This window comes from Annulohypoxylon maeteangense (assembly GCF_022496945.1).
Source record: "Annulohypoxylon maeteangense strain CBS 123835 unplaced genomic scaffold GGS22scaffold_3, whole genome shotgun sequence".
Lineage (NCBI taxonomy): Eukaryota > Fungi > Ascomycota > Sordariomycetes > Xylariales > Hypoxylaceae > Annulohypoxylon > Annulohypoxylon maeteangense.
In genome coordinates this window covers 1,803,004-1,817,601 of record NW_025953250.1, presented here as the reverse complement: position 1 = coordinate 1,817,601, position 14,598 = coordinate 1,803,004, and the positions used below count along the sequence as shown (strand labels likewise).

General features: G+C 49.4%; 4 protein-coding genes across 4 annotated transcripts; 2 read left to right on the top strand and 2 right to left on the bottom strand.

Annotated features, from left to right (window-relative positions):
* Nucleotides 1–5,045: 5,045 nt before the first annotated feature.
* On the top strand, nt 5,046–6,959 carry GGS22DRAFT_95118 (uncharacterized protein). Its single transcript, XM_047968509.1, has 2 exons — nt 5,046–5,845; nt 6,156–6,959. The coding sequence occupies exons 1-2, from the start codon at nt 5,309–5,311 to the stop codon at nt 6,657–6,659; spliced, it is 1,041 nt and encodes a 346-aa protein (XP_047822075.1). The 5' UTR covers nt 5,046–5,308; the 3' UTR covers nt 6,660–6,959.
* A 66-nt stretch (nt 6,960–7,025) lies between these two features.
* On the bottom strand, nt 7,026–8,658 carry GGS22DRAFT_155391 (uncharacterized protein). Its single transcript, XM_047960206.1, has one exon. The coding sequence runs from the start codon at nt 8,426–8,428 to the stop codon at nt 7,259–7,261; it is 1,170 nt and encodes a 389-aa protein (XP_047822074.1). The 5' UTR covers nt 8,429–8,658; the 3' UTR covers nt 7,026–7,258.
* A 319-nt stretch (nt 8,659–8,977) lies between these two features.
* Nucleotides 8,978–10,027, top strand: GGS22DRAFT_95091 (MED7-domain-containing protein). Its single transcript, XM_047968508.1, has 2 exons — nt 8,978–9,565; nt 9,624–10,027. The coding sequence occupies exons 1-2, from the start codon at nt 9,143–9,145 to the stop codon at nt 9,921–9,923; spliced, it is 723 nt and encodes a 240-aa protein (XP_047822073.1). The 5' UTR covers nt 8,978–9,142; the 3' UTR covers nt 9,924–10,027.
* Nucleotides 10,028–11,094: 1,067 nt separating this feature from the next.
* GGS22DRAFT_155388 (glycoside hydrolase family 74 protein) lies at nt 11,095–14,188 on the bottom strand. Its single transcript, XM_047960205.1, has 3 exons — nt 13,192–14,188; nt 12,355–13,141; nt 11,095–12,301 (listed from the first exon to the last, which is right to left on the bottom strand). Exons 1-3 carry the CDS (start codon nt 13,503–13,505, stop codon nt 11,171–11,173), a joined length of 2,232 nt encoding a protein of 743 aa, XP_047822072.1. The 5' UTR covers nt 13,506–14,188; the 3' UTR covers nt 11,095–11,170.
* Nucleotides 14,189–14,598: the final 410 nt, after the last annotated feature.

The following is a 14,598-nucleotide window of genomic DNA, read 5'->3' as shown; positions in this document are numbered from 1 at the left end:
TATATACAGCTTCCCACTCCGGTTATACGCGAGTCAGGTAAACTCAAGATCTTCAACGGGGGTTTAGTTAGACCAGCGACGTGGCAATGCACTTTTGGACCAGGCCCACCTGCACGATTTCGCCCCCGGCTTGTGCAAGATGCGTGCCCAGGAACTCTGGGGGATCGAAAGCAGCCCTAACCTTTCCCAATTTATCACCTTGAAGGGAGTGGCTACGATCATGGCCGCATCTAGTCCTCGGTACCGGTTCATGCCGCTATCCAAGCATGGTTAAAGTACAAACCACTTCTATGGGGCTCATAGAACATTTACAATTCTTAGAATATGGTGGGTGTAACGTGAGTCTCTCGTGACAAAATTCGAATCTCTGGGGAACCGATCCAGGTTTTAAATTGGAATCTAATATTTCCCTAGAAAGGCTAACGGAACAGTTGTATATCATATTATTTGTCATGTTATAAATAGTAACGACATACAGACACGAGAATAGTAATAGATAAAACCCCTTGGCTATATCTTCCACCAAATTCTTATCCAGCTATATAACCGACCTTACATTTTACGACATGGTAACGACCCGATAATCATAGTAATGCCATATTTAACCCATAGCATGACTCCACACATGCAGGATGTTTGCTTCGTTTATTACCGACAAGGTATGGCCACAACTTCGACTATAGTACTATTTGCTAATGCTCTTATATCATAAGATATGAGGTGATATTTCAACGTTAGTGTTGTGTGCTGTCTTCTAAACGAGAATTAACTAGCATGATAGCAAAGTAACCTTTTCTTTACGGCGGCAAGGGATAGCCAGAATCGTAAGCAGGCTTCGGTATGGAATTTGAGCGATGTTATGTCTACTAACATTATTGTTTGCGTCTATTACCATGCTACATAGCGTACGCGGACCCCTGGGTCAACAAGGCCAGACAAAGCGGCCAGGTACCATCATGAACAAATCCTTTTCTGGGATATTATAGGCGCTTGGCCTAGCTTTCCACGGCCCGTTCCGTTCACGCTGATTTAGAGACAGTTGTTGATCTAAGTATTAGATAAAACCTCGGCTGCTGCTTGACATCTGCAGCGTCGACATATTTCATTACCCCTACAAGATGGTAGATTTGACGTTGAATTTGGTTTCGACCAGCCAATCATGGGCTTTCAGCCATTCGACGGCATGGAAGAATTCTACCAAGAATATGATAATTCCGGCCACACTATGTCTAAATCATGTGCAAGAAATGATATGCGCATTCCCATAGTCCAAAGTAAGCAAAATGGCCTCCTTACTCCTCTAGCCCAATAATACCCCGTAGCCTCCGAGACACTCTCCCATCCATCGCTACCCACCTTTATTTTTATAGGGGTGGGACACCCATGGGGGGCGTGGGGAGTACAAGGTCCCCCCCTCTTCCCCCCTAGATGCAGTAGTATGCATCTGAGCCCACCCGTAAGAGAGTTGGACTTTAGGGAGAGAAGATCAGCCATGTGTTCCTGTTTTGTTAACAGCCTCTTGAAGCCCTGCATCGCCAGCTCATTGGTTGGGGGCTAGAACCAGAAAAGTCGCCGCAGCGGGATGTGTCTTAGTCTTATCCGGAGGATACGTACAGAATAGTTCTTTAAGACATTCTCTGAGGTCAAAAGGAACCAGAAAAGGTACCTATGTAACGCCTCCCCGGAGACTGACACCTGATTCGCCGCTGGAAGCTGGCGATTTGACTCTGTGTAACATATACAGTTACTCGTCTCTACAAGAGAGCTGGGATTCGTCGAACTCTTCACGTAGACTATTTCAACTCCTGCAAATGTAAGCCCTCTCTTGGCTCACCGTCTATTTCGAAGTCCCGAGCGAGGCTTCATCAAGCTCTTCTCAGTGGTTAGTACATTTTTGTCGTTACCCACGGTTGGACAAAACTATGAGTTGTCCCCTTAACGCCATCGAATTCAAGGTCAGACAAGGGTAAGTGATTGGAACGGCTCCGTTGCCGACTCTGCCTGGAGAATGGGTTCACAGATAGGTACTCCACAGCGGATGTGCTCGCATCGCATAGATGCAGGGTGATCTAATTTTTTTTTACCATACATCTGCATTGCAGAGTTACAACTGAGCATTCGAGTAAGTACTTCGCGGGCTCGCCAAATATTTAAGCGTATAATGACGAGTACCAATGTATCATCATTTCTAGACGAGGAAGAAATGAGCGAGTGAGCGAGGCGCACTGGGTACGTTGGCCACACCCGTAGCGAAGTTTCGGAGCCCAATTGACCGGTCGTACAAAAGCACCAATTCCTGTCATTGGGCATTGATACTAAACCGAAAAGAGAGGCCGAGGGGTCGGAGTGATCGCGACCACGTTGACGGCCAGAAAAGGCGACCGCATTCGGCCCTCCAGGCCGCGCCGAGCTCCACCGTTCGTCGCCGGTGTTAGCAAGGGACTGTACCCCTCGGGGGATTTGGGGGCTGGAAACACGTCATCCGATGTTTAGAGGTACTTTCTTACTTACAGCACCACGTTCTTATATGTCAGGTACATGCAACGCGTCGGACGGGATTCCGGGAATTGTGATAAGTAACAGAATCCTGTAACAATTGTCCGGGCCGGGACTTATATCTCGTTACTATGAAGTAATAATATGACAGTTTTATTCTAGAAAAATATGAAAAATCCGAAAAATAAATGATTGTATGCGATTTTGTAGTGAGTGGTTGCGTGAATGAAGGAAGAGATTAATTGAACTGACTGACCATCAGACATCACGTTCGACTTACACACGCGACTTGACCAATTATATCGACTGAATGTTTTACTTAGGTTAGCCTAAACTTAATATGGGATAATAATACTTCAATTAAGACTGAGGGTCCATTCCATAGCACAGCTTGGTCCACCTTTTTTCACTTTTCGGGTTGCCGCTACTGTACCCAAGTATGGAGATAAAAAGGCTAGATTTGACAACACACGAACAGCGTTACTATACGAAAGAGCGATCATAGTCTATTACCCTTGCTCTTTTCCCTTTTTGATTCAAGAATGCGTCGTGTTGAAGCTAAGAAAGTTTAGCGATAACTTAGGCCCTACACATGAACGATATGAACCGATATGAATACTACTAGGTATGAATAATTCCTAATGTACCTACAAAGTGTACAAAATATGTGTGGGGTAATGGCTCTGATGCTGTGGTGCATGCGAGAATCAATACGAGCACTCCCTCAAGCCACACCCCCGCCCGAATAACCCCTCTACGCCCCTCTACTAGGTAAGCATCCCCCCTTACTATAAACCCCTTACTATAGTTGACGTATATGTATATGCATCGTCTTGCATCTACTATACGCGTGATCCATACATGACATCCCGCGCGTTCATACAGCGTACATGTTCTGGAGAACCATCTCCGTAGATCTCCCGCCGCCTACCTCGGTACATCTATGTACTACTACGTAGTGCATTTAACCCGGACGTTGAAATATTACCTAGCGAGATAGATGATATTCTTACTTAAGATAGAGCATATATTCGCCTCGGTTCCTACGTGGTCCCTACGTAATTCGGAAATCTTGGATCATCTCTGGTCCTGGTCCCGCTCCCGTGCTGTACGAAATACAGCATGCGATCTTGATCTGGCATTGTAACGAGGCCGGCAAGTAAATACCGGGCTACGTCAACTTCCAGGTCCCACCTGAAGTGGTACAGTATGTCCATTTGGAATCCCAATGTGCGGAGGGCGTACATCGGAGATGATAGTACAGAGTAGGGACTATTGGGCTGTTTACTACCTTCTATTCCATTTTATGCACTATTGTTTTCCGTCGGACCAATACCATACTCCGGCCACTAGGATCATTTGTTTTCATCAGCCATCTTTCTACTTCTAACGCCATACACATCACACAAACTTTTTAAAAGCGGCTATCAAAATATTCGGAATCCCGCAGATGTCAACTTTATATCATATGTCGGGCCGTGTCCTTATTTATAACTTTGATTGGTGACGGTAGTTGAAGGGAAACTAGGACCACTAAGTCTCCGTGATTTGTTCCAAATTTGGCAATCCGGACACCTGCCACTGCCCATTCATGTTAAGGTGAAGTATCTCCTTCCCCGTAGTCCGTGCGCCTGGCTTAGTCTGTTTAGTTTAGCTAAGCCGAACATGGGTAGGAGCTATCCATAGCTGCTATTAATGGGGCCAATGTACCTCGTACGACTCACACTGAGGTAGGTACATCTACGTACGCATTCGTCAATGGGGGGAAGGTACCGCCATGCCTATCAGTGTGGCTCTGACGAAACACCGAAACAAGATTCGCAAGGACTAAGTGAACCTTGAACTACTCTTCCTTAACATTTGACCTTCTGACCTAGTAAGCTCCTTAAACAACAACTTCAAAGTTCACGTCAACTGTAAACGTTTTAATTGTTGAACTCGTTATTTGATCAAGTTCATCTACCAACGTCGCACATCATCTAGTTATCTATGCGTGTACTATTATCCGACCACATGCGCGTCGGGGAGCGTTTCTATGAGCCCCTCCAGCAACCCGTGGCCTTTATGATCACTCACTTCAACCACCCTTAAAGCGGTTGCCTTACACGACCTCGACCGCTTAAACGGCCTTACAACACAATACATACATCCTTACATCCACACATCCCATACATTACATTCATCCCATGTATTAACAGATAAATTGTACCGGCTCTCTGTATTGTGTATTGTTAGCCGCCCATATACATATTGTCTTATCAACACGACAGATATTTCCTGTGCGCCAATCTATCCCCTCTTTGCGCGTCTAGGTACCATTCCCCTCCTTCATCAGGAACACCGTACATAAGCGTTACTAGCTGGGAATAGCTTCCCTAGCTGCCGTTCGCCTCATTCAACACACAACATTAACAGTTGTTTGATATAGATGTACTAAGACATATTTAGGCACACGTCGAGACATGCATTCTTCCGGCGCAAGCAACTAACCGCACATCACAAACTAAACCACACTACTTCCCATCCTGGCGATTCGGCCTTGACAGCCACTCGGGGAACGCGGAACTCTTCGACCTGGCATAAGACACATCGACTGGCACTCACCATCACACCTTACTGTTATCAGACGGCAGATATTCACGCAAAGTCTCACCGAGGACTGACCTCGTACAGTATTGCACTTTTGAACCGTACTCCGCTGCGTTGGGGACACACCTAAACGAAGGAGGGCTATCCCTACTGCCACTTCATCATCATTACTACCTGGCCAGTAGCCCCGCGCATCCCGGCGTGGCTAGGCCAGGCTGCAAACATGTCGGCGCATTCAGCACCTGAAGAGCCCGGCTCGCAAGAAAACCTCGTTACGGGCAATCGAGAGCTGGCCTTGCTGACGCCGCGTGACGCGCTCTTGCCGCAAACTTCATCTTCTCTACCTTTCTCATCGCCGGCTGCCGAGCGTGGCGATGCTACCCCGCGGGTGCCGGTCTCTAGAACGGCCACTGTTGATGCCCAACCAATTGCCCTAGTTGCGGATTCATTAGACTCCGAGCACCTGGAATTCCACCCTGGGGTTCTCGATGACCGGATGCGGCCAGCCGCGGGTCAAATTGTGGATGTTTCATGCCCGTCACCAGGTACGGCAGCCTCGCCGGGTGTGTCTCGATCCGCGCCTGATGCGTCATCTACTCAAGAACCGCATGATGAAGAAATGGTGGATGTCATGGTGACGAGGCCGTCCTCTTTGCTTCGCTGGGGGTGGGACTCGCTCAGTCTAGACGGCCTGCCGAATGAGGTCTTGATGCATATACTCACCTTCCTAGATGTGGGCGATCTACTAGCTACGTCAAGGGTATGTTGTCCTTTTGCTTATACTATGATGATGATAGGAACACTGAGTTCGGCTTATTTTTGCCGTATTTGAAGAATCGAGACTTTATTCAGGTTGCACGAGGAGTTCTATGGTTTCACTCACATGTAACCTGAATATGAGCCATTATTCTCATACTCGTATTTTTCTCATGGAGACGCGTTCGTTGAAACGTAACTGCGTTGATCTTGGTCCAATACGCCCCCTTTATTAGTCCTTGGATCCCCACAGCACCAATCTTCGAAAATAATACAACGTCTCGTTGATCATACTATACTGACCATGACAATAGATCAACCACCACTTTAGGACTCTGTGCCTACACCCTATCTTGCACACCCTGCGCCTTCGGCGCGCTCGTGTGTGCTTGCCACCCCTTCTAACGTCACCCTCACGACCGACCCTCGCAGAGTTAATCGCACGTCATATCTTCCTAACTCATACCACGCAGATCTCACGGCGTCTCGCTCGAAACCTAGTTGCGATTCGGCTTTCTCGGCGCTTGCCACTACGTCCATCTGCCGAGTCGCTCGTTCAACGTGGAGTGCTTCCGCCCGAGATCATCGAGGGGCATATGGCCCCTGGTCTTGTCGCTAAAAAGCGTGCCGTCGAAAAGGAGAGGCTTAAGGATGGCCTCCGACGTTGGGTTGGTGCCGTCTGGCGTGGAGAGGTTAGGGAAAGGAGTGAGGGTGTCAAAAAATGGGAGGAGCGTGCCGGGGTTGGGAGGGTTTGGCGGTTGAGGCGGTTCTGGGAACGCGTGGGGAAGGATACCGACGACGTCCAGGGTGTGATGTGATGAACCGGATTCGTTCGATGAGGATGACACCCTCTGTTCATCATCGCTCACCATAGTGGCTCGGCGTCCATCTCTGTTTTGCAGGGGATCTCAAGTTTGGATGCATGGATGATATATGACTGACGAAGACCAACAAGAATTTGCTTATGAGAACCTATTCACATATGAAGACCTCAACTCTGCTAGATACGCAGGAGGGTCACGTTTTTTAAAGGCGGCTGATTTTTCAAACGATTTAACCTAATGACTAGGCGTTCGGGGATATCCTCTCGGTTTTCAGTTTCTGTCTCTGGGGATTTCACTCCCTTATGGTACACTATGTATAGCGATAGCAATGGAAGAAGCAATTGAGCATGCTAATTTCATCTGTATGTAGATGGATATGTACTCGAATGCGCCCCCTTTTCGGCTAACTTTGCCTTCCTTCCCCTATATGGCTTATTAGTAAAATTCGTAATCAGAAGAACGCCGTCGCGGTCCTATGCAAGGTAATCCCCTTTTGTTTCGTCTTATCACCGCGAAACCCTCTCCAATGCTATGTTTGTATGTTATCACACCCCATCGTACCCCACCTCTCCTCACCTCACCCCTAACTCGTCTCACCGAAATCGAAATGCATCCCAAGCATCCTCATCATCGTCGTCGTCATCATCTTCATCCTCCTCCTCAATAGCCCCGGCACTCTCATTCTCCTTCCCACCAGCCGGACTCTTAGTCATGCTGATATCGGAATCGTCTCCCGCCGTAGCCCGTAGATTCGCCACACTCCCCTTCCGCAGCTCCTCACGTCGTTCCTTTAGCCGCCGCACACGGGATTCTAGTTCTTCCATCTCTGCGAACTCGGCTTCGAGAGCTAGTGTTGCGTCTTCCTTTTCATCTGCGATCTGCGCGTCGAGGAAGTGTTTCCGCCGCTCGTTCTCTTCCTCTTCCGATTTCGCGGCTAGCTGGGCGGCGCTGAGGGCTGGCGCGGAGATGGTGGCGGAGGTGTAGGGGTCGCTGCCGTTACTGCTCTCGGGGACTGCGGAGGCCGTGGCGATTTCGGCTTCGAATGCTGCCCATTCTGCTTCGTCGACGGCGGTTGAAGTTGCTTGGGAGGTGGAATTATTATTATTAAGACTAGACGTAGCGCCTGTAGACGGAGCGGGGAGCGGTTGCGTCGATATGGGTAAGTTGGTCTGGGACGGCGTGGATGTGGGTGTTGATATGGACATGGGCGTGCCCATCTGCGCCTCGGCCCCGATGAGCGGTGAGCGGCCCACGGGCATCCCCTTCGGCGTCGACGTCGCTGAGTTCGAGCCCGCGGCTGGGGTCGCTGGCCGCGACGGTATCGCGATCTCGACGCCTTGCGCGGGCGCGTTCGAGGCCCTACGCCCGAGCACCGGCGGTGTCTGCCGCTTCTCCCCGCTGCTGCTGATGCTGGCTCGGCTGCGTTTCCTGCGGATCGCGTCCTCCGACGCGGAGTCTGATGCCGAGGACTGGCTTTCGTCTACCTCGTCGAGTTTCCGCTTGCCACCCCCAACCCCATTGTCGTTGTTGCTACTTCGATCTGTCGTGGGTACGGGCTGTGATTCTGGCTGCGAGGAGCTCTGGAGCTGTGCTCGCTTCCGGTGGTTCGGGCCCCGGATGTGGTTCTCCCAGAGCGACTCGGCCTTCACGGGCTCGTGGCACAGCTTGCAGAGAAGCTTGCCGGCGTCGGAGTACGCGGCGTGCGGGTGCTTGATGCGGTGCTCGGCGCGGTTGGCGCGGAGGAGGGCGCGGGCGTCTGCCATTGCGGGACGTGACGGTGGTGGTGGTTGCTCGTACGACGTCGTTGCTTCTACTTCTCGCGTGTATAGAAAGTCGGTGTAAGTATCTAGATACGTAGATAGTTGATGAATTCGGTAGAATCGGAACACGATGCTAAGAAAGTGCTCTGTTCGATTGTTATTATAAACTTTCGAGATTGTCCTTTTTGGTTTAGGGTCCACGTTCAGCTCCAGCTGCCAATTGTCATGGTGACGATCGTCTGTGGCTTCTCTTTTTTTCCGGCGGTTAGTACGACTTTAAGCTGCTTTATTACCTGGCTAGTGAACCAATTAGCGAAACGACGGCCTGACCTCACTGAGATGCGGGTCACCCTGTCGGGAGTTCAGCCACAGCCTAACGTCCACTAAAAAGTTAGCTTCTTCCAGGGTTGCCCCGCACTCAAATGGCTTCCCCAATTGGAGCTCAGAGCTGCTGATTGCGGAGTAACCCAAGCGCTAGTACATGGTACCTGAGCTGACGTACCGGGTCTACTGAATTTAGAGTTCAAGCTGCTACTTCGTACTGTTAAAGCTTCTAAATATCCCACCACAGAATATTAACACTTGAACATTTCTTTACTGAACACCCATAGGTGTTTCTTGTGTTTCTATTCCCATATAAACACAATTGGGTTCTACCGCATCTTACTATTTCCATTTGGTCAATCCTTTATATTGCATCACCAGCAGTGAGAAGCGATGGAGGAGGAACAGCAGCAGCAGGTGTCTTCCACCTGGCCGCCCCCGCCTCCCTTCTGGCGCGACTTCACACCCGAGAATATCGCGCGCGTCAACGAACTACGAAAGGAAGAAGCGGAGAAGGAAGGTGTTGAAGATGCTTCCAAGGTTCGCCTTCAAGGCCTACCCCGCGGATTGCGCAATCTTCAACCGCCTCAAGAGCCGGCAGATGGAGTGTGGAGAGTCTTTGGCGACACATACCGATTGAACGACGAGCTGCCTCGACTGGAAGAGTCAAACATCCGACGACTATTCCCGAACCCTGAAGAGAGAGATCAAGACGGGAAGCATTTCGACCGCGCGCTTATTCTCAAGAAATTGGCCAAGTCGCTGTTGTTGAACTTCTTAGAGCTAGTAGGACTATTAGCTATAGATCCAGAGGCTGTTAGTTATTTCATCGATACTCAAATTCTATTTCCAAACACTAACATTTATAACACAGGCTGAAAAGAAGACAAATGATATCCGAGATCTATTCATCAACTTCCATCATCTCATCAACGAATACCGGCCGCACCAAGCTCGCGAATCTCTAATCTCGATGATGCAGGCACAGCTAGACCAGACGCGCGCAGAGACAGATGCAATACGGGATGCGAAGGACAAGGCCGATAGGGTCATGGAAGGATTAGGCAGTCTTAAGATTCAGGAAGAACTTGTCAGCACCTTGACGACACCACCAAAGAAGGATATATGGGCCTACGAACGCGAGACTTGGACGACGGCTGTTGAGGATCTTTAGGGGACAACACCGTTTATAATTGCTCAGGGCGACCATCGTTATGGAGTATACGTTGAAGTCGTAAAATTCATGAATCAGAACAGGCTTTTCCAGATGGATTAGAATCTTCGGCAAAGATACCCTTTGATTTCAATGGTCTAGATTAGGTATTCGGAACGTATTCCAATACCTTCGAGTACCTAGTAGTATTGTTTTTGTTGGACTATGAATGTCTCTACTTGTCAGAGTACATTGTCAGACCACAATAAAACTTTATTCGCAAATACAGATCCGCTTCATTCAATCGTTCATTCATGTACCACCATCGCCGACCTTCTTCACTATCTCACATGACCGTGCAGGGGATGCAGCAACACTCGAAGTCGCCACAGTCGATACACTTCGTCTTTCCTCCAGTCACTTCGGCGGGTTTGATGATGCTCACGATAGTCGAAGACGCGGCGCTGCCAGGGCCGTTTCTGTTGACGAGGTGAGAATGTGACGAGCTGCAAGCCATTTTCGATTGCGTAGGTAGAATCCGGAGTAATTCTACTGTGTCTTAGTTTAGTCAATCGTACCCAACTAGAAGTGGAACCACATACGGATCAGGGAGATTGATGTCTCAAACTTCGGATGTCTGGTTTTTCTTATTTCTTTCGCTGAAGAACTTTGGTAAGAGATGGATTTAGGCTTTGAGCCCTTCCTTGCCTTATCTTTATGTATTCCTCACCGACCACGCAGCTGCCACCTTGAAAGATGGCGGTGCAGTACGTACCTGCCATGTACCGGTTCTTGTCAGCTGCATCTGAAACTAGGACAGGGCAAGCATGGAAGGAGCCAAGGAGACGGCATCGTCATAACTGTGGAGAAGCCTGGGATATGAGATTGTCGAGCTGATTGGACTTTTGATATGTACACAATTCTTTTAGTCTAGAGCCATTTTACTTCTTTTGTCTTTCGACAAATAGATTCACGATGTATGGATACATACCTAGGTACATACCTACTCAGCCTATGAGATGACAACTCTCTTGTGGCTTGTATAGGTAGGTATCCAGTGCTTAAATACCGGACTTTACTGGTTGAGTGGCGGAGAGATGGAGGGGTCTTACAAGATGGTCCCGATACCATAGAAAAGGTCCTTGGCGCATGAAAAAGCAAAACCAACAAGGTCATTAGCCGATTGGACGCACATAGCCTTCAAATTCAACAAGAGGAAGAAATACTTTTCTCGATTCCAATACCAACTAGGTAAATTCAAAGGAACACTACGCGTTAAAGGTCGACGACCTCTTCTTAATCGTGCCAGATGCATAAAACACTCCGCGCCCGTTTGTCCCAACATACACCTGTCCGGCAGTATTTCCACTACCGGCAAGCTTACAACTGTCAATGGAGCCAAACCCTTGACTGCCCTGGATATCAGTCCAAGTTGCGCCATCGTCCGCGCTGCCGTATAGTTTAGCGCCGGCAGAACCCGTGCCAAACGCGTATATATTCCATGTCGTTCCTGATCCTTTTCCGAGCGCGACTTGGTACGTGCTCTTCAGAGCGGTCGATGGCTGAGTGAACGAAGAACCATAGTTTGTTGAATGGAATATACCTACGTCGGTCGATACCCAGACTTCGCCCGCTTTGGTTGGATGGGCCGCAATGTCGCGGACCGCAGTGGCGCTACCGAGGGAACCGGCTTTGGCAAACGAAGTCCCAGTGTCGGTACTAACATAGAAGCTAGCTGCTGAGCCGCCGTAGAAAACAGTGTTGTTCTGTTTGTCTGAGGCGATTACGGCGCTTGAGGGGAGACTAGACGCTGCCGAGAAAGTGCCCTGGTTCTGGGAACGCTGTACGCCGCTAGAAGATGTTGACCAGAGCACCGTGTCCCCCTTAGCGGAGTAGGCTACTGTGCCGCCGCTCAAGGTAGTAGCCGCGCCTGAGTAATTACTCCAGGTCACACCACCGTCACTCGAGACAGCAGCCTGCTGAGCAGAATTACCAATGCGAATAATGTTCTTCACAGATGTCCCAGCATAATCAACGCTCGAGGATGTCGTCCAGATAGGGTTCATCCAAGGCGTGTTAGGAGAAACCTTCAAACTAGCCGCGTCTTTGAAGGTAAACCCGCTGTCGTCGCCTACCGCAGCCAGTAGCTCGCTTCCTCCGGGAGGTGAGGCAAGATCTTGCACTGCGAATTCTTCGATGCCATCTGCGAGAGACTGAATTGTTACATTATGAGAAGAATCCCATTTAGTCAAGTCATGGCCACCAAATATAGTCAGGCCAGTCGAGTAGAGCCAGTGGTCACTATCGAGGGGGTTAATCACCAACGCCTCGATCATCCATCCAAGATCCTTCGTATCGGTATCAAGGAAGCCCGTCTTTATCCATGGCGCTTTCGATGCCTATAAACTGACATTAGTCCCGTTATTCATACGCTGTTTAACCAATCACTTACTGATTGTCCGTAGTACCGGTTCATTTCTGGATAATTTGACCACCCCCATATTCTAGACCATGTTGCTCCCGAGTCGGTCGATCTAAAGATCTGTGCGTCAGGCCACCACGAATTCAAGCTCGCTATAACAATCGTCCCCGGTTTTTTCATGTCAACACCGAGTCCCCCGAAACCGAAGTACAGGTCACTACCGGAGACCGGCGTGATGTCCTTCCAAGTACTTGTCGCGAGATCATATCGGTATACCGCACCCAAAGTTCCGTCGTACGGACCTGAGCCATCGCTATACGTAAGGTACAAGGCCTTCTCTTGAGGTTGCAGAACACACTTGTGTGGGAAATATTTGCCCGGCTGGCCCTTGACTGGATTCCAAGTCGCTCCCGCATCCTCGGATACGTAGACGCTCGCGGTCGTGTTGTCAGCCGTACCTACAAAGATCCTCTTAGTGGCTCCATCTGCCGTGCCACCCGTAGAGTCGAAGGTCACGAAAGCTAGTCCTTGTTTATCGCCATTATATCCTCCGACGTCCTTGGGGTCCGGGATGAAAGTTCCGACCGCTGTAAACGAGGATACCTTAGTAAATGTTGCGCCGGAGTCCGTGCTCTTCCATAGCCCATTGCCGCTTCGTGCACCAAAGTACAAAATCTTGGAGTTAGCTGGATCGACGGCGAGACGTTCGCCCATTCCTCTTCCTGGCATATTACCTCCAACCTTGAAGGATAGGGCGGTGGTCTTCCATGTGGCGCCTTTATCACTGCTGCGAATTATAGAGCCGGGTTTTGGGTCCCTGACATAGTATTAGCGACGCTAGGTTAGACGCATCGCTTTGTGGCATACCAATCATTTGTATACATGCCCACAGCAGCGTACACCACATTCGCGTCCTGTGGGTCGAGGGCAAGGGCATCGACACCCCAGTTATGCCAATTATCATTGTCCGTGATACCATCCGTTATCGCCGTCCACGAATCGTCCGAGTTCAGACGGTACAGACCACCGATATCCGTCCGAGCATATGCTACGCCCTTTGTCGTCGGATGGAAGACGATTCCCGGTACAAAGCCGCCACCGCCTCCGATTTTGACGTTCTGCCACGTTAAGGCGGCTTCAGCGGCCGCGGAAAATAACTGGGTCCAGGCGAGGAACCTCATCGTCGCGCCAAGACTTGTAGTTATCTTGGGTAGGTACCTAGGTAGGTATTGGTGTCCCTTCTCCTTAGAACTTGAAGGCGGCTCCGCACTCGAAGTTGGCTCTCACATATTACTTCGCACGGGTATGCAAGATGGTTGATTTATATTCATTTGCGCGCAATCTGTACCTACGTATAGATGAACCCCGATGTCACATCACGCGAGCTTTCCCGGGTTTTCATCCGTCTAGAGGCATCTCAAACCCCCTTTCATTAAATCTAGGGTGCGATGACAGGTGGTATCAATGGCACCACCACGTACGTAAAAACGCACAGCACACGGACGGCCCACAGCCAAATGTCTCGCGCTGGATTCCCCTTTCGCAGAACAGCGGAGGTTCATGGGGGAAATTAGTGGGGTCCCTCGATCTCCTGATCGATTTTTCCCGCGAATAGAATGCGCGCCTTGCTCCTTGGTTCGTCCCGATTCGGTAGGGAGCACTAGCTTCCGGGGCCGGGAACCCCTGGCGAACTCTCGGGTAGCCGGTCGCGGGTATAGGCTCGATGGCCCGGCGACCTATTTACCTACGTGACAGTTCGTATTTTGAGCATGCTAACCCCTTTTTATTATAAGGTATGAATTGATGTGTTGCTCTTTTAGGAAGGCGTTTGCTGCTTGATTGGACCGCATAGTTGCTAGTGCAGGCGTTCTCTCTTCGGTGTTGGAGGTTGCGGGTTTGGAAGAGAACTCTTGCGACTAGCTCTTCGATCTATTGATTTTGTTTAATTCTTCCCACGGAGATGTCTTTCCAGAGAAGTTCCTTCGTGTTCTAGAAGTCGGGAGTGTGAACTTGACTCCATGGGGGTTAGCACCGAAAAGTTATGGCTGCTTCAAACTTATCCATCAGCGAATTTTGATATCTATCCACGATGAATTGAAATCTTCGTGACCTTCTTGATTCAAAGAGGTTTGGTAAGTTTCATATAGAAAAAGACTAACTATACAAGATTTTCTCCTAATTATGGATTAAGGGCCTTCCTAGCAATGGCACATGACGTAATGATATTTCAATGCGTTTGATCTAATGTATTTGGTATTTATATAGAAACAAGCA